Source organism: Perca flavescens, chromosome 3, assembly GCF_004354835.1.
Source record: "Perca flavescens isolate YP-PL-M2 chromosome 3, PFLA_1.0, whole genome shotgun sequence".
NCBI lineage: Eukaryota > Metazoa > Chordata > Actinopteri > Perciformes > Percidae > Perca > Perca flavescens.
This window is the reverse complement of record NC_041333.1, coordinates 42,326,341-42,352,155: the sequence shown is the minus strand read 5'-3', so window position 1 is coordinate 42,352,155 and position 25,815 is coordinate 42,326,341. Positions and strand designations below refer to the sequence as shown.

At 45.2% G+C, this 25,815-nt stretch overlaps 2 protein-coding genes across 2 annotated transcripts in view; both read right to left on the bottom strand.

Annotated features, from left to right (window-relative positions):
- Positions 1–4,371: 4,371 nt before the first annotated feature.
- On the bottom strand, positions 4,372–24,929 carry dvl3b (dishevelled segment polarity protein 3b; the record flags this gene model as incomplete). The annotated part of the gene is made up of 14 exons (XM_028574152.1): positions 24,514–24,929; positions 19,513–19,582; positions 19,032–19,165; positions 18,715–18,782; positions 15,560–15,704; positions 14,283–14,382; positions 13,628–13,697; positions 12,550–12,689; positions 8,242–8,318; positions 7,731–7,798; positions 7,476–7,556; positions 7,258–7,392; positions 5,971–6,138; positions 4,372–4,469 (listed from the first exon to the last, which is right to left on the bottom strand). Coding segments are annotated over exons 1-14 (1,530 nt in total), but the record flags the coding sequence as incomplete, so codon positions are not given.
- The window catches only part of rnpepl1 (arginyl aminopeptidase like 1), a 35,479-nt gene continuing 29,317 nt past the window's right edge, over positions 19,654–25,815 (bottom strand). The window contains exon 11 of the mRNA XM_028574151.1: positions 19,654–19,664. The gene's annotated coding sequence lies outside the window, so the exon portion shown is untranslated. The remainder of the gene's footprint in view (positions 19,665–25,815) is intronic.

The window sequence follows — 25,815 nt, the reverse complement described above, 5'->3', positions numbered from 1 at the left end:
CTGGACCCTAACTGGTGGACACGGTCTGGACCCCAGACTGTGACGATACTGGACTTGAGGAAACGTTTCTAGAGCCGGATGTGGCTGTTTTTAACGAGGGGTTGGAGCTGGGGAGGATGACATGTTGTTGTGCTAAGCTAATCGCTAAAGAGGGGAAGTTCCAGCTGTTCAACCCTTTCTAGAGTTTCCTCTAGGATCCATTTCTGAGGGAAAGAGACGTAAAACAGCCGAGTTGGACACAAATCTCTAAACTACCAGGAGAGGTTTCAGCCAGACTTTGTCCCTATTCTTACAGTCTGTGTTCCTCCGTCACCTGACAGGCTGTGACATCATCACAGAGTCACATGACGTCCACAAAGAAGTCTCCGGGGTTTCCCACGGCGAGGCGGAAGGACTGGCGCCCGGCGGGAAGCTCCTCCTTTGAGTCTGTGGTACCATGGAGACCAGGGAAGGAGGCGGGGGGAGGGGAAGGAGGCGCAGGCTGTTTGTCCGGCGAAGCAACCACTTCCTGTTCCTGTTTGGTGCGCTGTGATTGGCTCCCTCGTCCTCCGGCCTTCTGAGCGTCGCTGCAGTTTGATCCGCTGCTGCCACTTCCTGTTACACATTCACACATTTAAACCTCCGTGATGACTCATCCATATTTAAACATCCGTGATGACTCATCCATTCATCTCTGCAACTCCCGGAAACTCCCGTAATGTGTAGCAGGGCCCAAACTCCTTCATAAATAATCAGACCAATATGTTTGTCAAATGTTGACCAGTTGCCAGATCTGGTATGAAACGCACCCTATTCACACAATCCACCATATACAATGTTTAACCTGTTAGTTACCTCACCCTGGCAACCTGTAACCTTCAACCTGGCAACCTATAACCCTCAACCTGGCAACCTGTAACCCTCACCCTCAACCTGGCCACCTGTAACCCTCAACCAGGCAACCTGTAACCCTCAACCTGGCAACCTATAACCCTCCCCTCAACCTGGCCACCTGTAACCCTCAATCTGGAAACCTGTAACCCTCAACCAGGCAACCTATAACCCACAACCTGGCAACCTATAACCCACAACCTGGCAACCTATAACCCACAACCTGGCAACCTATAACCCTCAACCTGGCAACCTATAACCCTCAACCTGGCAACCTATAACCCTCAATCTGGAAACCTGTAACTCTCAACCTGGCAACCTATAACCCTCAATCTGGAAACCTATAACTCTCAACCAGGCAACCTATAACCCACAACCTGGCAACCTATAACCCTCAACCTGGCAACCTATAACCCTCAACCTGGCAACCTATAACCCTCAACCTGGCAACCTATAACCCTCAATCTGGAAACCTGTAACCCTCAACCAGGCAACCTATAACTCTCAACCAGGCAACCTATAACCCACAACCTGGCAACCTATAACCCACAACCTGGCAACCTATAACCCACAACCTGGCAACCTATAACCCTCAACCTGGCAACCTATAACCCTCAACCTGGCAACCTATAACCCTCAACCAGGCAACCTGTAACCCTTAATCTGGAAACCTGTAACCCTCAACCTGGCAACCTATAACCCTCAACCTGGCCACCTGTAACCCTCAATCTGGAAACCTGTAACCCTCAACCAGGCAACCTATAACTCTCAACCAGGCAACCTATAACCCAAAACCTGGCAACCTATAACCCACAACCTGGCAACCTATAACCCTCAACCTGGCAACCTATAACCCTCAACCTGGCCACAGGTAACCCTCAATCTGGAAACCTGTAACTCTCAACCAGGCAACCTATAACTCTCAACCAGGCAACCTATAACTCTCAACCAGGCAACCTATAACCCAAAACCTGGCAACCTATAACCCACAACCTGGCAACCTATAACCCTCAACCTGGCAACCTATAACCCTCAACCTGGCAACCTATAACCCTCAACCTGGCAACCTATAACCCACAACCTGGCAACCTATAACCCACAACCTGGCAACCTATAACCCACAACCTGGCAACCTATAACCCTCAACCTGGCAACCTATAACCCTCAACCAGGCAACCTGTAACCCTTAATCTGGAAACCTGTAACCCTCAACCTGGCAACCTATAACCCTCAACCTGGCCACCTGTAACCCTCAATCTGGAAACCTGTAACCCTCAACCAGGCAACCTATAACTCTCAACCAGGCAACCTATAACCCAAAACCTGGCAACCTATAACCCACAACCTGGCAACCTATAACCCTCAACCTGGCAACCTATAACCCTCAACCTGGCCACAGGTAACCCTCAATCTGGAAACCTGTAACTCTCAACCAGGCAACCTATAACTCTCAACCAGGCAACCTATAACTCTCAACCAGGCAACCTATAACCCTCAACCTGGCAACCTATAACCCTCAATCTGGAAAACCTGTAACTCTCAACCAGGCAACCTATAACCCTCAACCTGGCAACCTATAACCCTCAACCTGGCCACCTGTAACCCTCAATCTGGAAACCTGTAACTCTCAACCAGGCAACCTATAACCCTCAACCAGGCAACCTGTAACCCTTAATCTGGAAACCTGTAACCCTCAACCAGGCAACCTATAACCCTCAACCTGGCAACCTATAACCCTCAACCTGGCCACCTGTAACCCTCAATCTGGAAACCTGTAACCCTCAACCAGGCAACCTATAACTCTCAACCAGGCAACTTATAACCCACAACCTGGCAACCTATAACCCACAACCTGGCAACCTATAACCCTCAACCTGGCAACCTATAACCCTCAACCTGGCAACCTATAACCCTCAATCTGGAAACCTGTAACTCTAAACCTGGCAACCTATAACCCTCAACCAGGCAACCTGTAAACCTCCCCTCAACCTGGCCACCTGTAACCCTCAATCTGGAAACCTATAACTCTCAACCAGGCAACCTATAACCCACAACCTGGCAACCTATAACCCACAACCTGGCAACCTATAACCCTCAACCTGGCAACCTATAACACTAAACCTGGCAACCTATAACCCTCAACCTGGCAACCTATAAACCTCAACCTGGCAACCTATAACACTCAACCTGGCAACCTATAACACTCAACCTGGCAACCTATAACCCACAACCTGGCAACCTATAACCCTCAACCTACAACCTATAACCCTCAACCTGGCAACCTATAAACCTCAACCTGGCAACCTATAACCCTCAACCTGGCAACCTATAACCCTCAACCTGGCATCCTATAAACCTCAACCTGGCAACCTATAACCCTCAACCTGGCAACCTGGCAACCTGTAACCCTCAACCTGGCAACCGAGCCAATAGCAGGTGAAGGTGGTGTTCCCGCAAAGAAATGGAAATATAGCTGTATATTTCAACAGTGTTGGGCGCAACAATTTACCTGCATGTTACCGAGTCATATCGACAACCTCCAGGTTTATTGTCAGGTGTGTTGAACTGATTTTAATGTAGCGCACGGTGGGAAAATGACTGATCACCCGGCACATTAAAACACAGCGGCACCATCACGCAGAAGAGGCACATAAGGGCACACGGGAGATTTCATCCTTCATCATGAAAGGACAGACAGAGGCAAGCTGAACTCACTGAACACTTACAGTACCCCCCCCCTCCCCCGGTCGCGCTGCCATGACACACAAATCTCCTTGATTTTGAAAACCAAGTATTGGCAGGTATGCTCTAGAGCAGGGGTCTTCAACGTTGTTTAAGCCAAGGACCCCTTAACTGAAATAGAGACGGATCAGGGACCCCCTATTACATATATTGTATAAAATTGTATAAAAAGTTGAATATTAATCTGGTCCTACCAATAACTTTTAGGGCAACCTAAAGCATTTATAGATACATTTTTTGCATAGAATACTAAGCTGTTCAAATAGCCTAATAATTGTTGGCATGATTTTATAAATCATGTTTTAATGTTAAACACACATGTGGAACAGTCAATCCTTTGGGATGAATGTTATGTATCTGTGGATGGTTACCTTAGTAACTACAGTATTGGCCAGTAAGCCTATCATCAGTGGGGATTTATATTTGCTAATAATATGTTAGAATATTAATAACAATAATTTGGAGCCCCCCCTGCAGTTACTCCCCTGTTGAAGATCCCTTCTCTAGAGTTTATGTACATGTTTAGGTTAATATATGGAAGGACAAAAGGAAGTATGTAGGGAAGGAGAGAAGATGAGAGAAGGAAGGAAGGATGAAAGGAGAGAGGAGGTAGGTAGGGAAGAAGGAAGGAGGATTCAGTTGATCTCTGTAGTTTTACCTTCGCTGTGCTGACTTCCTGTTTCCCCCCAGGCCGGTGGCGGGGGGAGGGGGAGGGGGTGAGGGACGGGGTACAGGTAGGGGAACGGGGGGGGCCTCTGGGGGTCCGGGGGGACAGCGGGGGGGCCTCTGGGGGCCTGGGACCAGACCCAGTGGACTGGAGTCTTCTTCCAGATCCTGCAGAGTCATCACACCCAGATCTGACAGACACCAGGAGTCACACAGTTATTATTATTATTATTATTATTATAATACATTTAATATTATCTATATTATAATATTATTATTATTATTATTATTATTATAATACATTTAATATTATCTATATTATAATATTATTATTATTATTATTATTATTATTATAATACATTTAATATTATCTATATTATAATATTATTATTATTATTATTATTATTATTAGTAGTAGTAGTAGTAGTATTCAGTGTAAAGTCCCCAACTGTTTTTTATTGTTTTTGTAAGGGTTATTATTATTTTTCCGAGTCCTTTGTCACATTTTTGAGGGGGTTAGAATGCATGAAAACTACAAAGTTCTGTAGTAATGGGGTTAGACCTCGCCAGGGGGCTCCATAGTGTCCCCCTAACGAGATCTATGATACTGAAAAAAAGAGAAGTTAATTTTGAGGGAACATAGGTCTCATCTTGAAGTCCACAGAGCATTTTTTTTGAAAATGTTCCACCTGACAGGAAGTCAGCCATAAGCCAAACTCTCCAGGCTGCCGATAGCTCGTTGTTTATTTCTTCTCATTTTGAATGAACTGAACTTTATCGGAACGTTTAAACTGATTTGGCCAAAAATGACCAATAGACCAGGGGTTTTCAAACTTTTTATGTGTGTGGACCACTATTTGTAATCAAGAATTTTCGCGGACCACCTCATAATACACATAATAAAATATGTCTACACACAGTCCTACCTGAATTAATCAGCACCTCTCAATAGGCCTACTAGCACTAAAACTAGAACTGGTCATCGCCTCAGTACAACAGGCTCGTTAAAAGAAGATTGTTTACTGCACACAACGGCTGACACATATTTCATTTATTTATTTACTGAAGCGCCCGAGGGCATAATCAGGTTCATTTGAAAAACAGGCTTATTTCCATAGCAATGGAGTATTAAATATATACACTAATAAGAACACTTGGATATAGTCAAAATTTCAAAACCTTTGGCAATTTTAGTAATCACACACTAACTCGACAATTTTATTTAAACTGTATATCAATATACAAATATCTTAATTTTTATGGGAATTTCCTGATAAAATGAAGGTTAAAAAACTATTATTTTATATTTTATTTTGCTTTTCCACGGACCACCTGCAGTACCCTCACGGACCACTAGTGGTCCGCGGACCACAGTTTGGGAATGACTGCAATAGACTATATTTTTGGGATTATATTTAGTTTGTGTTGTTTTCTGGACTAATTGTTGTTAAGTCTTGTTATTGTTTAAAGGATAGCAGCATTCTTAAGTTAATACACTGCCTTACTTTATGAAATACTGTTGTTCATAATCTTTTGGCTACTGGTCTACTTTAGTTCAAAGTTGAATAAGCCATTTGTTTTACATTCAAGGCTTGCATCCCTTGTGTATGCTGCCACGTGAGGGTGTTGACTGTAACCCCCCCTAGAAAATAGACCAATAAGAAACCAGAGTTGTGAGGGTGTGCGACTCACCTCCACAGAGGTCTCCGAACACATAGTAGCACTGTTCAGAGAAGGTCACCTTGTTGACCGTGTGGCGGATGTAGCCGGCCTTCAGCAGGTTTCCTGCGTACTTGCGAGCTTCCCGGCGGTCGGTGAAACCCTCCACGTTACGGTGGAGCCAGTCCACCACATCAGAACCTGGATGGACCCAAGACTTCAGAGATCAAGTCACTTTGGGCAGGGTTGGGGATCGTTTGGGTTTTTTTTTTGATACCGCTGCTAAAGCGATACTTTTAAAACGGTGTCGGTGCCTAAACGGTGCCTGAACCGGCACTTTTTAATAAAGTTAAAAAAAGAAAAAATAGAAGGGTAGTAAACAGTCGGCCAACAGTCGGCCATATGGTCAAAATTTAATTAAATTAATTAATTAATTTATTATTAATAATAATTAATTATTAGTTAATAATACTATTACTATACTATACTCAACTATAACTTATAACAATAACTTATTTCATCAGTAAATTGCTGTTGAACGACAAAAACAACCACCAGATGGGAAAAGGGTATTTTACAATAACTTTGAATGCACCACGAGGCTACCAGTTTCAAGTGAACGCACCGTCTGTGTTTTTTAATTCAGACAACAGCAGCTGTAGAGCAGACTCTGTGTTGGAGTCCTCTACAGAGAAATACAGTCCCACTTTACACTGTTTGTTAGCTGTCAGCATTTAGCTGCTACAGCTAAAGCAGTCTAACTTTACACGTTAACGTTAGCTGTCAGCATTTAGCTGCTAGCTAAAGCTAGGCTAACGTTACCTGCTGTCAGGTGTAGTGTAAAGTCAGGCAGCGAAATAAGGCACCGAGATGTTCCTTCTTATTCGGTACCGTTTACGTTGGCATCGGTGCCCTATTGGCACTGCGTTATTGGTACCCAACCCTACTTCAGAATTTGGGTCCCATCTTAACATTAAGGGTCAGAGTTTAGGTCTTCTTATGATAAAGGGTTGAAGCACGTGTCTTTTTCACACAATTTTGACACTTTTTTTCGGCCTTTTTCCAACTTTTTGCTGCTTTTTTCAACGTATTTGTTGCTGGCTGAGGAATTTTTTGGGGCTTTATGAGGCCGAAAATGTAAGTGAGAAGATTACAATATATGACACGTGCAATAATACAGTCAAAATATTTGACTTTTTCTCTTAAATAAAAGCACGTCAATAATCTCTACATGTCTGGCCCTTGGTGTGATTCTCATTTTCCAGTGTGGCCCTCTGGGAAATTGAGTTTGACACCCCTGGTTTAAAGGGGTCTTCTTACCAATGAAGGCGTTGGGGATGGTGATCTTCAGCCACATGCGGTCCCGAACCTCGAGGCCCGACTCGTGATTGGCCATCCCCTTGACGACAGCCGTCATGTCGCTGTGGATGGTGAGATGGGTTTCTTCCTGCAGGTCTGAAACACAGCGGCAGGTTATTGTTGGAGCCGTGGACGGACAGGTGACGGGTGGATGCTGCAGTGGCTGATGGGAGTCTCACCGTAGTGGGGGGGGAGCCGGCCTGTCATGGCCGCGGTGTGGGACACCCAGGCAGCCGGGTCGATCGGACGAACCGGCTCGCCTGCCAGGACGATGGAGAAGACAAGGGGGAGAAAAAGGCCCGTTAGTCTGACTGGGTTTAAGGTATAACGTTAAGCGTTAGCGTTAGCGTTAGCGTTAGCGTTAGCGTCAGCTTTAGCATTAGCGTGGGGAGGGAATGATTTATCAATGAAGATATGTGTTGGTGTTGACTCACTCCTCGGCAGCGTGAAGCAGCCTCTGGGGTTTGGATCCCAACACTTTGCCACCGTTAACGTCACCGGACTACAGACAGACAGACAGACAGACAGATAGACAGACAGACAGACAGACAGAGAGAGAGACAGACAGACAGACAGACAGACAGACAGATGGAGAAACAGAGAGACAGACAGAGTTCATGAGTTGTTGGACACATCGTAACCTGAGTTTCCAAGCTGGAATATGCAAATGAACGCCTGCTGAAGTCAGAACAACATTTTTAAATTATGTGTTTTATATCAACTTTTTGCTCAGATATAATTTTTCCTTCAGGTAAAAATCAAAGATCCCGTCAGGTCGGGGCCCCTGGGAGGAAATCTTATCAAATGAGGGTTCAACTTGTGTTTCCTTATCTGTCTGAACTACTTCAGACTCTCCATTCCCGTAGGACTAGTAGTGGACGCAGCAGTGACAGAAGTATTAGAAGTAATAGTACTATTAAGAGTAAGTAGTGAAAGAAGTCTCACCCTGGTTTGTGGACGATTTCTCTCAGGACTCGGACAGCGTCGTCGTTACTCATGTTCTCAAAGTTGATGTCGTTCACCTGAAACACACATATTAATACACATTGTTAATACAAGTAGTATGTCCCAATACCTGTAGTAATAGTACCACACAGCACTATACCTGTAGTAATAGTACCACACAGCACTATACCTGTAGTAATAGTACCACACAGCACTATGCCTATACTATATCGCGAGTGCAGTAGCAGGCCTCGCTTTGTCTAAAATGAATGACACTGCCATTGACCTGCTTAAAAAACTATTTGGCGGTAAAGATTTAGTGATTATTGCTCATATGAATAAGTTACTGAACATGACTCCTGTAAACCGAGCAACTGATGTACAGTTGAAACCAGATATTTTCATACACTTCAAAAAAAACCACAAAAACATTTATTTCTTTACTGTCATACATTAAATCAGAGTAAACTTTTTCTTTTTTAGATCAACAAATATTAACATATTTTTTGCATTTGTTAAATCTCAGAATTGAGCGAGGGAGAATTTGTATGTATTTTTTTTATCAGAGTAGAAGTACAGTTAGAGTAGTAGTAGTACAGTTAGAATAGTAGTAGTACAGTAGTAGTAGTAGTAGTAGTAGTAGTAGTACAGTTAGAGCAGCAGTAGTACAGTTAGAGTAGTAGTAGTACAGTAGTAGTAGTAGTACAGTTAGAGTAGTAGTAGTACAGTAGTAGTAGTAGTAGTACAGTTAGAGTAGTAGAAGTACAGTTAGAGTAGTAGAAGTACAGTTAGAGTAGTAGTAGCACAGTTAGAGCAGTAGAACTACAGTTAGAGTAGCAGTAGTACAGTTAGAGTAGTAGTAGTACAGTTAGAGTAGCAGTAGTACAGTTAGAGTAGTAGAAGTACAGTTAGAGCAGTAGAACTACAGTTAGAGTAGTAGTAGTACAGTTAGAGTAGTAGTAGTACAGTTAGAGTAGTAGAAGTACAGTTAGAGTAGTTGTACTACAGATAGAGTAGTTAGTTATATTTTATTTCTGTGTCATGCCAAACATCTTGGCCCATCCCACATGGGGTTACAAGACACCACAAATTCACTTATTCAACAAACAGTAGTAGTAGTACCTGTAGTAGCATGTCTCCCGGCTCTATGCGAGTGTAGTAATAGTAGTACAGTAGTAGTAGTAGTAGTAGTAGTAGTAGTAGCAGTAGTACCTGTAGTAGCATGTCTCCAGGAGTAGCATAGAGTGTAGTAGTAGTAGTACAGTTAGTAGTAGTAGTATAGTAGTAGTAGTAGTACAGTAGTAGTAGTAGTAGTAGTACCTGTAGTAACATGTCTCCCGGCTCTATGCGAGTGTAGTAGTAGTAGTACAGTAGTAGTAGTAGTAGTAGTAGTAGTAGTACCTGTAGTAACATGTCTCCCGGCTCTATGCGAGTGTCTGCGGCTACAGCTCCTCCCTTCATGATGATGATGTAGTAGTAGTAGTAGTATAGTAGTAGTAGTACAGTAGTAGTAGTACCTGTAGTAACATGTCTCCCGGCTCTATGCGAGTGTAGTAGTAGTAGTACACAGCAGTAGTAGTAGTAGTAGTAGTAGTAGTAGTAGTAGTAGTAGTACCTGTAGTAGCATGTCTCCCGGCTCTATGCGAGTGTAGTAGTAGTAGTATAGTAGTAGTAGTAGTACAGTAGTAGTAGTAGTAGTAGTACAGTAGTATTAGTAGTAGTAGTAGTAGTACCTGTAGTAACATGTCTCCCGGCTCTATGCGAGTGTAGTAGTAGTAGTAGTAGTACAGCAGTAGTAGTAGTAGTAGTAGTACCTGTAGTAACATGTCTCCCGGCTCTATGCAAGTGTAGTAGTAGTAGTAGTAGTAGTAGTAGTACCTGTAGTAATATTTCTCCCGGCTATATGCGAGTGTAGTAGTAGCAGTAGTTCAGTAGTAGTAGTAGTAGTAGTAGTAGTAGTAGTAGTAGTAGTAGTAGTACCTGTAGTAGCATGTCTCCCGGCTCTATGCGAGTGTAGTAGTAGTAGTAGTAGTAGTATAGTAGTAGTAGTAGTACAGTAGTAGTAGTAGTAGTACCTGTAGTAGCATGTCTCCCGGCTCTATGCGAGTGTAGTAGTAGTAGTAGTACAGTAGTAGTAGTAGTAGTAGTAGTAGTAGTACCTGTAGTAACATGTCTCCCGGCTCTATGCGAGTGTATTAGTAGTAGTAGTACAGTAGTAGTAGTAGTAGTAGTAGTATAGTAGTAGTAGTACAGTAGTAGTAGTAGTAGTAGTAGTAGTACCTGTAGTAACATGTCTCCCGGCTCTATGCGAGTGTAGTAGTAGTAGTACCTGTAGTAGCATGTCTCCCAGCTCTATGCGAGTGTCTGAAGCTACAGCTCCTCCCTTCATGATGATGATGTAGTAGTAGTAGTAGTATAGTAGTAGTAGTAGTACAGTAGTAGTAGTAGTAGTAGTAGTAGTACCTGTAGTAACATGTCTCCCGGCTCTATGCGAGTGTAGTAGTAGTAGTACAGTAGTAGTAGTAGTAGTAGTAGTAGTAGTAGTAGTAGTACCTGTAGTAACATGTCTCCCGGCTCTATAGTTACGCTGTTATAGTTATGCTGTTATAGTTCTAGACTGCCGGGGGACTTCCTTCCTTCCTTTGACACACTGAGCTGCTCTCTCCTCTCCCTTTCTATTACTTTTACTATTACTATTTGTGTGTATCCAGTCCCAGAAATGCTTGTTACTAATCCTAGCTTCTGGGGAGTTTACTCCCCGGAGTCCTTATGTTTTTTCCCCCAGCGTATTTCCTTGGAGAACGTTGGCACCAAGATCCTGGTTCCAGCTGTCGCCGTGGTCCTGCTGCACTCCCTGCTGAGCTCAGCGGTGCCCTGCAATGTCATGCTGCTTCCTGCTGAACCCTGCTGCTTCCTGCTGAACCCTGCTGCTTCCTGCTGAACCCTGCAGCTTCCTGCTGAACCCTGCTGCTTCCTGCTGAACCCTGCTGCTTCCTGCTGCTTCCTGCTGAACCCTGCTGCTTCCTGCTGTGTCCTGCTGAACCCTGCAGCTTCCTGCTGAACCCTGCTGCTTCCTGCTGCTTCCTGCTGAACCCTGCTGCTTCCTGCTGAACCCTGCAGCTTCCTGATGAACCCTGCAGCTTCCTGATGAACCCTGCTGCTACCTGCTGAACCCTGCTGCTTCCTGCTGAACCCTGCAGCTTCCTGCTGAACCCTGCAGCTTCCTGCTGAACCCTGCAGCTTCCTGCTGAACCCTGCTGCTTCCAGCTGAACCCTGCTGCTACCTGCTGAACCCTGCTGCTTCCTGCTGAACCCTGCAGCTTCCTGCTGAACCCTGCAGCTTCCTGCTGAACCCTGCTGCTTCCAGCTGAACCCTGCTGCTACCTGCTGAACCCTGCTGCTTCCTGCTGAACCCTGCAGCTTCCTGCTGAACCCTGCTGCTTCCTGCTGAACCCTGCTGCTTCCTGCTGAACCCTGCTGCTTCCTGCTGTGTCCTGCTGAACCCTGCAGCTTCCTGCTGAACCCTGCAGCTTCCTGCTGAACCGTGCTGCTTCCTGCTGCTTCCTGCTGAACCCTGCTGCTTCCTGCTGCTCCCTGCTGAACCCTGCTGCTTCCTGCTGCTTCCTGCTGAACCCTGCTGCTTCCTGCTGAACCCTGCAGCTTCCTGCTGAACCCTGCAGCTTCCTGCTGAACCCTGCTGCTTCCTGCTGAACCCTGCAGCTTCCTGCTGAACCCTGCAGCTTCCTGCTGAACCCTGCAGCTTCCTGCTGAACCCTGCTGCTTCCTGCTGAACCCTGCAGCTTCCTGCTGAACCCTGCTGCTTCCTGCTGAACCCTGCAGCTTCCTGCTGAACCCTGCAGCTTCCTGCTGAACCCTGCAGCTTCCTGCTGAACCCTGCAGCTTCCTGCTGAACCCTGCAGCTTCCTGCTGAACCCTGCAGCTTCCTGCTGAACCCTGCTGCTTCCTGCTGAACCCTGCTGCTTCCCGCTACATCCAGTCACTGTTTCATTATTAATGTGACTACTATCGCCACTGTTCATCACACCCCCAACCGGCCCGTCAGACACCGCCTACCAAGAGCCTGGGTCTGTCCCAGGTTTCTTCCCAAGAGGGAGTTTTTCCTCGCCACTGTCGCACTGCTTGCTCTTGAGGGAATTACTGTAATTGTTGGAATTGATAGGGCTTTGTAAATTATAGTGTGGTCTAGACCTAATCTGTAAAGTGTCTCGAGATAAACTATGTTATGATTTGATACTGTAAATAAAATTGAAGTGAATTGAATAGTAGTAGTAGTAGTAGTAGTAGTACCTGTAGTAACATGTCTCCCGGCTCTATGCGAGTGTCTGCGGCTACAGCTCCTCCCTTCATGATGGAGCCGATATAAATCCCTCCGTCTCCTCGGTCATTACTCTGACCTACGATACTGATACCCAGGAAGTTATACCTCTCTGGGAGAGAGACAGGCAGGGAGGGAGACAGGTAGGGAGGGAGAGAGGGAGGGAGACAGGTAGGGAGGGAGGGAGGTAGGGAGGGAGGGAGACAGGGGGGGGGGGAGACAGGGAGGGAGAGAGGGAGGGAGGGAGACAGGCAGGAAGACAGGTAGGGAGGGAGGGAGAGAGGGACGGAGAGAGGGAGGGAGACAGGCAGGGAGACAGAGAGGGAGGGAGACAGGTAGGGAGAGAGGGAGACAGGGAGGGAGGGAGGGAGGAAAGGAGGGAGGGATGGAGGGAGGGAGACAGGTAGGGAGAAAGAGAGGGAGGGAGGGAGGGAGACAGGCAGGGAGACAGGGGAGGGAGACAGGCAGGGAGAGAGACAGGGAGGGAGGGAGGGAGACAGGCAGAGAGAGAGACAGGGAGGGAGGGAGACAGGCAGGTAGACAGGTAGGGAGGGAGACAGACAGGCAGGGAGGGAGACAGATAGGGAGGGAGACAGGGAGAGAGATAGACAGGGAGGGAAGGAGACAGGGAGAGAGAAAGACAGGGAGAGAGCAAGGGAGGGAGGGAGACAGGAAGAAAGACAGGGAGGGAGGGAGACAGATAGAGAGGGAGAGGGAGAGAGACAGGTGATGATGTTGATTAGTGTTGCAGATCAATATGACAACATCACACAGTCTGTCTGCAGACGCAAAGCATGATGGGAACTGTCTTACATCACACTGTCTGTCTGCAGACGCAAAGCATGATGGGAACTGTCTTACAACATCACACAGTCTGTCTGCAGACGCAAAGCATGATGGGAACTGTCTTACAACATTTGATTCGGCCCAGAAGAACATTTAGAAAGCTGAGTTGAAGTGAGAATGTAGAGAACCAATCAGAGGCTCCCGTGGTACTCACCTGTGAAGTGAGACTGTAGAGAACCAATCAGAGGCTCCCGTGGTACTCACCTGTGTTCAGAGTTACTGTGATCACGTTGAGAGACATGGTGGAGTCAGTGACACTGCTGAGAGACACAGACTGACAGACAGACAGGTAGACAGGCAGACAGGCAGGGAGGTAGGGAGACAGACAGGCATGGAGGGAGGGAGACAGACAGACAGACAGACAGACAGACAGACAGACAGACAGACAGACAGACAGAAAGGCAGACAGGCAGAAAGACAGAGAGTTAGAAGAGGACAGAGACACAGATAAAAGAGAGGAAATAAACGACAAACAAAGATAGAAAAAAGCTGTGTGTGTGTGTGTGTGTCTGTATGTGTGTGTGTGTGTATGTATGTGTGTGTGTGTGTGTGTCTGTGTGTGTGTGTGTGTGTGTGTGTGTGTGTGTGTGTCTCTGTGTGTGTGTGTGTGTGTGTGTCTTTGTGTCTCTGTGTTTGTGTGTGTCTCTGTGTGTGCGTGTGTGTGTGTGTGTCTTTGTGTCTCTGTGTGTGTGTGTGTGTGTGTGTGTGTGTAACTGTGTGTGTGTGTGTCTCTGTGTGTGTGTGTGTGTGTGTGTGTGTGTGTGTGTGTGTGTGTGTGTGTCTGTGTGTGTGCGCGCGTGCGTGTCTTTCTGTCTGTGTGTGTCTGTGTGTGTGTCTGTGTGTGTGTGTGTGTGTGTACCCTCTCCATCCGTTGCGGTGTTTTGGGTTTCCGGTGGCGACGGCGTTGTCGCCTGACGAGTCGTGGCGACGAGCTGCTCTGCCCTGTTGATTGGCTGAACCTGGAGTGACATCACAGAAGGAAACCCACACTCACAGCTGATTGGACGCTCGGAAGTTAACAAGGCAACAAGCTCACTCAGTGTGACTGGGCTTTTTGATTTAAAAATAAGAATATTGTAAAATATTTCTAAGAAAACATTTTAAAAAAATAATTAAACTTACCCGCCAAAATAAAGCAAAATCTGGAAAAATAAAAATCTGAATTTATAGAATAAGTTAAAAAATTTCTAAATAAAAGAAAATATAAAATAAACATTTACATATTTCTTTTAAAATCAACAATCAAATAAAAAAAAATTGAAAACCAATATAATTATAAACATTAGAGGAAATATTAGAGTAAAAAACTAACCTTTGGAAACTAAATCATCCAGATATTTTTGACAATTTAAAAGATAAAAAAAAAATTGTGTAAAAAAAATAATAATAATAGAATAAAAAAGTAAATAATACGAAATCCAGACGATCCAAAAATGTGACAAAGAGTTGACTAATGAAAGCAGAGATGATATATATATATATATATATATATATATATATATATATATATATATGTATATATTCTACATGTATAATGTATAGAGGTGGAGAGAGTCTGAAGGGAACAGATTACTCCTGCTCTCAGATCAGCTGTGGCTCTGTTATCTGAGGATCAGCAGCCAATCAGAGCGCGAGGAGGAGCCGCGGTGTGAACAGGTTTACTGGAGCAGAAGAAGAAGCCTGGAGGGCAGGTGAGTGTTTGTTATCATCGAGCCGACCAATCACAGCAGCTCCTGCTGATGATGTCAGCGGACTACATGTTTTAAAGGAGCATGCTGTGTAAAGTGTGTGTGTGTGTGTCTCTGTGTGTGTTTCTGTGTGTGTGTGTGTGTGCATGTGTGTGTTTGTCTGTGTCTCTGTGTGTGTGTCTGTGTGTGTGTGTGTGTGTGTGTGTGTGTGTGTGTGTGTGTGTGTGTGTGTGTGTGTGTGTGTGTGTGTGTGTGTGTGTGTGTGTCTGACTGTGTCTGTGTGTGTGTGTGTGTGTGTGTGTGTGTGTGTGTGTGTGTGTGTGTGTGTGTGTGTGTGTGTGTGTGTGTGTGTGTGTGTGTGTGTGTGTGTGTGTGTGTGTGTGTGTGTTGTGTGTGTGTGTGTGTGTGTGTGTGTGTGTGTGTGTGTGTGTGTCTGTGTGTGTCTGACCTTCCTCCCGAGTCTTCCTCAGAGGAGCAGAAACTGCTCGTCTCTAATTGGCTGCTCGGTTGGGTTGACGAGCTGTCACCTTCACCAGTTGGCTCCGCCCCATTCTGGTCAGCTGGTCGGTGGGCGTGGCCATTCAGACGCCCGCCTGCAGAGAGAGAGAGAGAGAGAGAGAGAGAGAGAGAGAGAGAGAGAGAGAGAGAGAGAGAGAGAGAGAGAGAGAGAGAGAGAGAGAGAGAGAGAGAGAGAGAGAGAGAGAGAGAGAGAGAGAGAGAGAGAGAGAGAGAGAGAGAGAGAGAGAGAGAGAGAGACAGAGAGAGAGAGAGAGAGAGACAGAGAGAGAGAGAGAGGGAGAGAGGGAGAGAGAGAGAGAGAGAGAGAGAGAGAGGGAGAGAGACAGAGAGAGAGAGAGAGACAGAGAGAGAGAGAGAGAGAGAGAGAGAGAGAGAGAGAGAGAGAGAGAGAGAGAGAGAGAGAGAGAGACAGAGAGACAGAGAGACAGAGAGAGAGAGAGAGAGAGAGAGAGAGAGAGAGAGAGAGAGAGAGAGAGAGAGAGAGAGAGAGACAGAGAGAGAGAGAGAGAGAGAGAGAGAGAGACAGAGAGAGAGAGAGAGAGAGAGAGAGAGAGACAGAGAGAGAGAGAGAGGGAGAGAGGACAGGAGGAGAGAGACAGAGAGACAGAGAGAGAGAGAGACAGAGAGAGACAGAGAGAGAGAGAGCAGCCAATCAGAGACGCAGAAAACTGGAACTTAAACACTGAATGCTTTCACCAGTTGAACAGGGCCAGGCCTGTCCTAGTTAAAGGTGCAGTACGTAGTCTCTGTCTCCCCCTGGAGGAGCTCTGAGGAATGACAACAACACTGTCAGCAGAGACATACACACACACACACACACACACACACACACACACGCTTAAACACCTACACCTACACACACATACACCTACACACACACACACACACGCTTAAACACCTACACTTACACCTTCATACACACATACACACACACACACACACACACACACACACACACACAAACACACACACATCCTCCTCCACAGAGTTGCTAGTAGCCATGGAGACATGGAGGATTATACACTCACCTAAAGGATTATTAGGAACACCTGTAAGATTTCTTGTTAATGCAATTATCTAATCAACCAATCACAAGGCAGCTGCTTCAATGCATTTAGGGGTGTGGTCCAGGTCTAGACTATCTCCTGAACTCCAACCTAATGTCAGAATGGGAAATACAGGTGACCCTTACCTGAGCATTGTTTCTGACCATGTCCACCCCTTTATGACCACCATGTACCCATCCTCTGATGGCTACTTCCAGCAGGATAATGCACCATGTCACAAAGCTCAAATTAGGGCAATATATCGATATTATATCGATATATCGTGATGTGAGACTCGATATCGTCTTAAATTTTGGATATTGTAATATGGCATAAGTGTCTATTCCTGGTTCTAAAGGCTGCATTACAGTAAAGTGATGTCATGTTCTGACCTCACCTGTTGCAGCTGTTCTATTATCCACCTTTACCCACTTAGTCATTATATCCACATTACTGATGATTATTGATCTCAAATCTCATTGTGTAAATATTTTGGGAATGCAGCAATTGTCAACCCTACAATATCGGTATCGAGGTATTTGGTCAAAGATATTGTGATATTTGATTTTCTCCATCTCGCCCAGCCCTAGCTCCAATCATTTCAGATTGGTTTCTTGAACATGACAATGAGTTCACTGTACTAAAATGGCCCCCACAGTCACCAGATCTCAACCCAATAGAAGGTCTTTGGGATGTGGTGTTCCTAATAATCCAGGGGACATGATGGACCCTTCAGGAGTCTTTAGGTATTAGTATTAGTACCCTTTAGGGGAGGGGATGTGCATCCCCAAATCTCCATCAACTGTAAGACCCTCTCCTCTCAGTATGGGCCAACATTTCTAAAGAAGGGAGGGGCTTCCAGACACCTTTTGTTGAATCAATGCCACCAATGGAAGGGGGGTCTTAGGTAAAGTAGGGGTCAAACATGATGGACCCTTCAGGACAGGTCTTTATTAGTAGGGTGTTCCTAATTATCCTTTAGGGGAGGGGACATGATGGACTCTTCAGGACATGTCTTTAGTTATTAGTATTAGTAGGGTGTTCATAATAATCCTTTAGGGGAGGGGACATGATGGACCCTTCAGGACAGGTCTTTAGGTATTAGTATTTAGGGTATTAGTAATTAGACAGGGGTGTTCATAATAATCCTTTAGGGAGGGGGAGGGGACATGATGGACCCTTCAGGGGGACAGGTCTTTAGGTATTAGGTATTAGTAGGGTGTTCCTAATAATCCTTTGGGGAGGGGACATGATGGACCCTTCAGGATTAGTAGGGTGTCTTTAGGTATTAGTATTAGTAGGGTGTTCCTAATAATCCTTCAGGACAGGGGGAGGGGACATGATGGACCCTTCAGGACAGGTCTTTAGGTATTAGTATTAGTAGGGGGTGTTCCAGGATAATCCTTTAGGGGAGGGGACATGATGGACCCTTCAGGACAGGTCTTTAGGTATTAGTATTAGTAGGGTGTTCCTAATAATCCTTTAGGGGAGGGGACATGATGGACCCTTCAGGACATGTCTTTAGGTATTAGTATTAGTAGGGTGTTCCTAATAACCCTTTAGGGGAGGGGACATGATGGACCCTTCAGGACAGGTCTTTAGGTATTAGTAGGGTGTTCCTAATAACCCTTTAGGGGAGGGGACATGATGGACCCTTCAGGACAGGTCTTTAGGTATTAGTAGTAGTAGGGTGTTCCTAATAATCCTTTAGGGGAGGGGACATGATGGACCCTTCAGGACAGGTCTTTAGGTATTAGTATTAGTAGGGTGTTCCTAATAATCCTTTAGGGGAGGGGACATATTGGACCCTTCAGGACAGGTCTTTAGGTATTAGTAGTAGTAGGGTGTTCCTAATAATCCTTTAGGGGAGGGGACATGATGGACCCTTCAGGACAGGTCTTTACAGTTTCTACACACCAGACGCCGCCATCTCCTCACCATAGTCATACAAGTTATTAACCAATCAGATCATCATATCAGCAGACAACACAACAAGTTATTAACCAATCAGATCATCATATCAGCAGACAACACATACCTTCTTCTTCTTCTGCTGCTCTCTCACTTCTCTCTGAGCCCTGCTGCTCATCCTCCACAGCAGCAGCACTGACAGACAGACAGGCAGAGAGGCAGACAGGTAAACAGACAGAAAGAGACACAGACAGACAGACAGGCAGAGAGAGAGACACAGACAGACAGACAGGCAGACAGACAGACAGGCAGACACAGAGAGAGAGAAAGACAGGCAGACAGAGAGACACAGAGAGAGAGACAGAGAGACAGACATTGTTAAGAAAAGGCGAAGAAAGCTGTCTTGGTGTGTTATGAAGAGTAGGAGGTGAGACAGGCACTCACTGGAAAGACGAAGGTCTGGATTGTCCAATCACACCGGTCCTCTCGATGGGGGGCGGGGCCAGGCAGGTGGGCGTGGCTATAGACTGGAGGTCAGAGCCCCGAAAATCTGACTGACAGGTTTCTGAAGACACCAGCTGGAGAGAGAGAGAGAGAGAGAGTCAGAGAGTATATGTGTGTTTTTGTTTGTTTGTTTGTTTGTTTGTTTGTTTGTTTGTGTGTGTCTCTGTGTGTGTGTGTGTGTGTGTGTGTGTGTGTGTGTGTGTGTGTGTGTGTGTCTGTGTGTGTGTGTGTGTGTGTGTGTTGTGTGTGTGTGTGTGTGTGTGTGTGTGTGTGTGTGTGTGTGTGTGTGTGTGTGTGTGTGTGTGTGTGTGTGTGTGTGTGTGTGTGTGTGTGTGTGTGTGTGTGTGTGTGTGTGTGTGTGTGTGTGTGTGTGTGTGTGTGTGTGTGTGTGTGTGTGTGTGTGTGTGTGTGTGTCTCTGACCCAGCAGACGACTCGTCCGTTCACAAAGGGCAGTCTGGCATCGTCATCACTGATCTCCTCTTTCACCACCCTGTTAAAACACACACACGTAAACACACACACACACACACACACACACACACACACACACACACACACACACACACACACACCTTCATCATCATCATCATCATCATCATCATCGTCCAATCAAAAGCTCCGAGCCACATTCTAAGCTAATATTTGGAGTAGTGGTTCCCAAACACCATTAAAGGTACAATATGTAACATTTCTGCTTTAAAATGTCTAAAAATGACCTTAATACCTATGTTATATATTTTTATGAGTTGTGTTCTTACACTATCCCAAATGTTTCCACCAAATGTCAAACCCAGAGAAATCTGTTATTTTATTTTCAGACCTTTCACCCTCCAGTTACTCCAACTTCCGTCAGAACACTGGCACCAAGATGATACGTTCAGGAGTAATTGTAAATCATACAATGTCACAGAAAAAAAGTACTTGTAACCGTAATACTGCTTTTTTTTTGCCATACAGCATCATTTTGTGATTAATTACATCCCACTTTTTATCACAGTAATACAACAGAGACCTTATCTATTTTGAAAGTTCAATATCGATACCAGCTTAACGTTACTACAATGTGCTAACGTTGATGCTAAAGCTTTGTGGGTAACATTATGAGGTTATAACATCGTTCAACACGCTAATAAAGTTATTTTTAGTATGACTGTTTCGACCACAGCTAACAGGACTGAGCTAACCCACGAATAACTTCACTAGTAGCGTTAACGTTAGCTGTATAGATAGACGATTAATCTAATGCTAATTTAGCCAAAGTAGCACACCCCGGTCTGTCTGCCTCACTCCCCCGGCGCAGAGAGACTCAGTCGGGATGACAGCTGACAACAGCCCCGGGACATATAGCCAGCTAGTTACCGTTAGCCCCCAGTCAGCTATCAGCCAGCTACTTCCATTACAGCAACGCCCCCCCCCCCCGGCCAGAACTTATCTGCAGTGCCTGGTGCTTACGACGCTAACGGCAGTTTAATTAAACGTCGGGAAACAGACCATATCGGACCCAGCACCGAGTCACAACAGCGGCCATCCATAGCGGTAGCTAGCTACATCTCCGTAGCGCTACCGGTGTATGTGCCAAAAATCTCCTCCCTGCCGAATTTCTCCCCCCTTCGCGTTTAGCTGTCTTTACGGTTAGCTAAATTAACCCGACAAAAGGTGGGTTAAGCACCAAAACGAAAAGTTAAGATTACTGAAGAGTGAAGGGGAGATCATTCCGGGCAGCTGGGAGATGTTCTGCTGCTGCACAACAGGCATCGTATGTCCTGGCTCGCTATTGCGGAGATTTCCCCGAGAATCCCCACTCACACCCGTCTCTCAGCCTCGTTTAGTAGCTAGCTAGCGTTACAACAAACCCCGTCTGCCCCGGTGTTGAAACCATCCAAAAGGTGACATTGATATGTGAAATATTTTGTGTTTTAGCTGCTGGCTACTGTTAGCTTGCTGGCTCACTAGCTAACTGGTCAGCTACAAATAAAAATCTAATCAAGAAAAACGTAATTATGTTGGGGAAACTGCAGCTATTTTATTACAATAACATGAATAAACTTTATTATTTTTTAATAAACGTTACTAAACGTAACGTTTATTTTATAAGTCCAGTTTTACCGTCCATTGTTTTGGTTGAGAGACCCCTAGCGGCAGAAAGTTACATATTGTACGTTTAATTATATAAAAGTGGATATTTATAATTAGTTCAAAGTGTTCATCCATCACTTCTACTTCTGACTATTAATACTGTTCAGTTACTGCATAAATAAATAAAGCCCGCCCCCCTGTGGGAGAAAGGAGAACTGATCATCTCTGCTGTTACAGAGACCAGGCTGGAAAACACACACACACAGACACAGACACACACACACTCACACACACACACACTGTCCAGTTGTGGTGGTAGATGAACAGATATGTGTTGATTAGCTCTTATAACTGGCCAGGTGGTTAGCACACAGCCATGAGTCCATGACCCTAAAGTCTGATTCCTCCAGCGTTCTCTATCAGGTAAATACAGTAGGAGGTAGGCCTACTATCTCTTCCTCTGATGTAGACCTGTAGTCTACACTGTAAGTCAGTAGGAGGTAGGCCTACTATCTCTTCCTCCGATGTAGAAGTAGTCTACACTGTAAGTCAGTAGGAGGTAGGTCTACTATCTCTTCCTCTGATGTAGACCTGTAGTCTACACTGTAAGTCAGTAGGAGGTAGGTCTACTATCTCTTCCTCTGATGTAGACCTGTAGTCTACACTGTAAGTCAGTAGGAGGTAGGCCTACTATCTCTTCCTCCGATGTAGAAGTAGTCTACACTGTAAGTCAGTAGGAGGTAGGCCTACTATCTCTTCCTCCGATGTAGAAGTAGTCTACACTGTAAGTCAGTAGGAGGTAGGTCTACTATCTCTTCCTCCGATGTAGAAGTAGTCTACACTGTAAGTCAGTAGGAGGCTACACAGAGGAGGTGCATGTGAAGAGGTCTGGGGTCCTTCTCTAAGTCATTTTGGGTACTATTTGGTTTTGATGAATTCTACAAGCAGCATTACTAATAATCAGCTGTTCCAAACAGGCATGTTTTCAACGGGCTCTGCACTAGTAGTAGGGTCGGGTATCGTTTGGTTTATTTTCTCTTCCTCCGATGTAAATCGATACTTTTTAAAAACGGTAGGCCTACTATCTCTTCCTCTGATGAACGGTGCCTGAACCGTAGGAGGTAGGCCTACTATTTCAATAAAGTAAAAAAAAAAGAAGAAGAAAAAAAATAAGGGGAGGCTAAACAAGGAGGTCAGTGACTTGTTTATTTCTAAAGCCATTTTCAAAATTATTTGGTTTAATAATAATGTAATAACTATACTAATAATCTTATTTCACAAACAGGCATGTTTTTGACGGGCTCTGCACTAGATGGGAAATCGTTTGGTATTTTACAATTACTGTGAATACTTTTAAAAGGGTACTTGTTTTAAAGTGTGCCTGTGTTGTTTAATAAAGTAAAAAAAGGAAGAAGAAAAAAAAATAAGGGTAGAAACAACAGTCAGTGACTTGTTTAATTTAAGGCCATGGTCAAAATTAAAGATTTAATAATAATGTAATAACTATAACAATTGTTTAACTTATTTCACCAGTAAACTGCTGTTGAACCCCAGATGGGAAAAGGGTATTTTACAATTACTGTGAATGCACCACGAGGCTACTTGTTTTAAGTGAATCTGTGTTGTTTAATTCCGACAAAGGCAGCTGCAAGTGAACGCACCGTCTGTGTTGTTTAATTTTCGACAACGGCAGCTGCAAGTGAACGCACCGTCTGTGTTGTTTAATTTTCGACAACGGCAGCTGCAAGTGAACGCACCGTCTGTGTTGTTTAATTCCGACAACGGCAGCTGCAAGTGAACGCACCGTCTGTGTTGTTTAATTCCGACAACGGCAGCTGCAAGTGAACGCACCGTCTGTGTTGTTTAATTCCGACAACGGCAGCTGCAAGTGAACGCACCGTCTGTGTTGTTTAATTCCGATAACGGCAGCTGCAAGTGAACGCACCGTCTGTGTTGTTTAATTCCGACAACGGCAGCTGCAAGTGAACGCACCGTCTGTGTAGTTTAACTCCGACCATATAAACATCCTGTATATGTATGAATTGTAGAAGTCCTCCACAGTGAAACACAGTCACACTTTACACTGTTTAACGTTAGCTGTTAGCATTTTAACCGTGATTAATCCAGCTGCTAGCTAAAGCTAGGCTAACGTTACATGCTGTCAGGTGTAGTGTAAAGTCGAGCACCGAAATGAGGCACCGAAACTTTCGTTCTTATTCGGTCTCGTTACTACCGTTTACGTCGGCACCGGTTCCCTATTGGCACCGAGTTTCGGTACCCAACCCTAGCTAGTAGACAGAAGAGCAGCTGATCTTTAATGTAATATCAGTGGTCCACAGGCCCGTCCTCTTCACTGAGGCAACATGAGAAGCCTTCTGGTCTAATGGAGAGCAATGGACATGTCTAAGTGACCCCAAACTTTGGACCGGTGTGTGTGTGTGTGTGTGTGTGTGTGTGTGTGTGTGTGTATATATTTATATATATATAAATAAAATCACTAGATGTGTATTGATGGTTATGGTCTGGGTCATTTCTCTGCCTGTTGTCAAACTGACAGATTGACAAGTGAGGATGGTGAAGGGGGGCTTAAAGCTGCTTAACAAACATGAGTTTAATCACACAAACACACACACACACACACACACACAGAGAGACACACACACACACACACACAGACTGCAGGCAGATTTCATCAGAGAGAATATTAAAGAGCTTTTGGTTTAGTAGATACAGTCTGTTATATAACTGTGTGTGTGTGTGTGTGTGTGTGTGTGTGTGTGTGTGTGTGTGTCTGTATGTGTCTCTGTGTGTGTGTGTGTGTGTGTGTGTGTGTCTGTATGTGTGTGTGTGTGTGTGTGTGTGTGTGTGTGTGTGTGTGTGTGTGTCTGTATGTGTCTCTGTGTGTGTGTGTGTGTGTGTGTGTGTGTGTCTGTATGTGTCTCTGTGTGTGTGTGTGTGTGTGTGTCTGTCTGTGTCTCTGTGTGTGTGTGTGTGTGTGTGTGTGTGTGTGTGTGTGTGTATGTGTCTGTGTGTGTGTGTGTGTGTCTGTATGTGTCTCTGTGTCTGTGTGTGTGTGTGTGTGTCTGTGTGTGTCTCTGTTTGTGTGTGTGTGTGTGTGTGTGTCTGTGTGTCTCTGTGTGTGTGTGTGTGTGTGTGTCTGTGTGTGTCTCTGTTTGTGTGTGTCTGTGTGTGTGTGTGTGTGTGTGTGTGTGTGTGTGTGTGTGTGTGTGTGTGTGTGTGTGTGTGTGTGTGTGTGTGTGTGTGTCTGTGTGTGTGTGTGTGTGTGTGTGTGTGTGTGTGTGTGTGTGAGACATGTTACGTGTTACCGTCGTCATGGAGACTCACCCGAAGTCGTCGTCCACGGACTTGAAGAAGAATTTGACGTTGGGTTTGTTCAGGACGTGTTTGAAGTCCGCCAGGGTGACGCGCTGCGCGGGCACGTTGATCCGGATCAGGTAGGGGGTCTCCTGGTCCTCCAGGTGGTAGATGACCCGGGTCTCCTCCGCCATGCTGTCCCCCATGGAGCTCCGGCACGGCCCGGCACGGCCCGGAGGAGAGACACACCTGTCTGTCTGCCTGTCTGTGTGTCTGTCTGTCTGTCCCGCATGAAGCACGCACGGCACGGAACACCGCACCGGCCCGGAGGAGAGACACGGGGAGGGATGCTGTCTGGTCTCTCGGTCCGTTCTGGTCCAGATGTCTCGGTCTCGGTCGGTCCAGCTGCTGCAGGTCTCTGATGATGCTCGCTGTCTCCTCCGGAAGCTGCGCCGCCGTCACCACGCAAACAATAACATACACCGCTTCCTCTTTTGGCCCTTCAAAATAAAAGCCGACAGAGGACGCTAACGGACGCAGAACATTTGTCCTACAGGCAGTGGCGTAGTCTACGTGATCCGCAGGTATACACAGTATACCCACTAAGAAAGCTCCAGGATTTCCATATACCCACTTTAAAATGCCCAATGACACGCAACAACATACTTTCCATTATATTTTCAATATATTTTGAATTGCCATCTGTGTTTTTCTTCTTCATATAGGCTAAATAAAGATATTTCCACCGTAAATTGGTGCATTAAAGTTATCTGAATGCAGGAAATGAAGTCTTTGATGCTCAAAATAACCCTGGGGGAGGACAACCAGACCCGCCCACTGGGCCATATATATATATATAGGCCATTATATTTATATACAGTACAGTATACCCACTACAATACATTAGACTACACCACTGCCTACAGGGTTACCCTGCATCGGGTACACGGTTTGGTTCCTGACCTACACAACAGGGTTCAATCTGGTACCTGGTCATACCATCTACATCTTATAACATATTCCCTGTCTGATATTGTTCTTAAAGTATATCATTTCTTTTCTTGTTTGTCAAGCAATTCTATTAGGTTTACATTATTGTCTTCTCATAGTCATAGTTAATATTTAATAATAAGTTATTGCACTGTTCACTTATGCACCTTATCATGGTCATTACATCACATGGTCACATGGTCAGTCCATACCAGACCTGAAAGGGTTAACTCTTTACAGTTCTCGGAGGGATTTTTATGTATGTGAGATATATGTGTGTATGTGTGTGTGTTGTGTTATGATTGTCTAAGCTACTGGATGCCTAAAATTCCCTCTGGATGA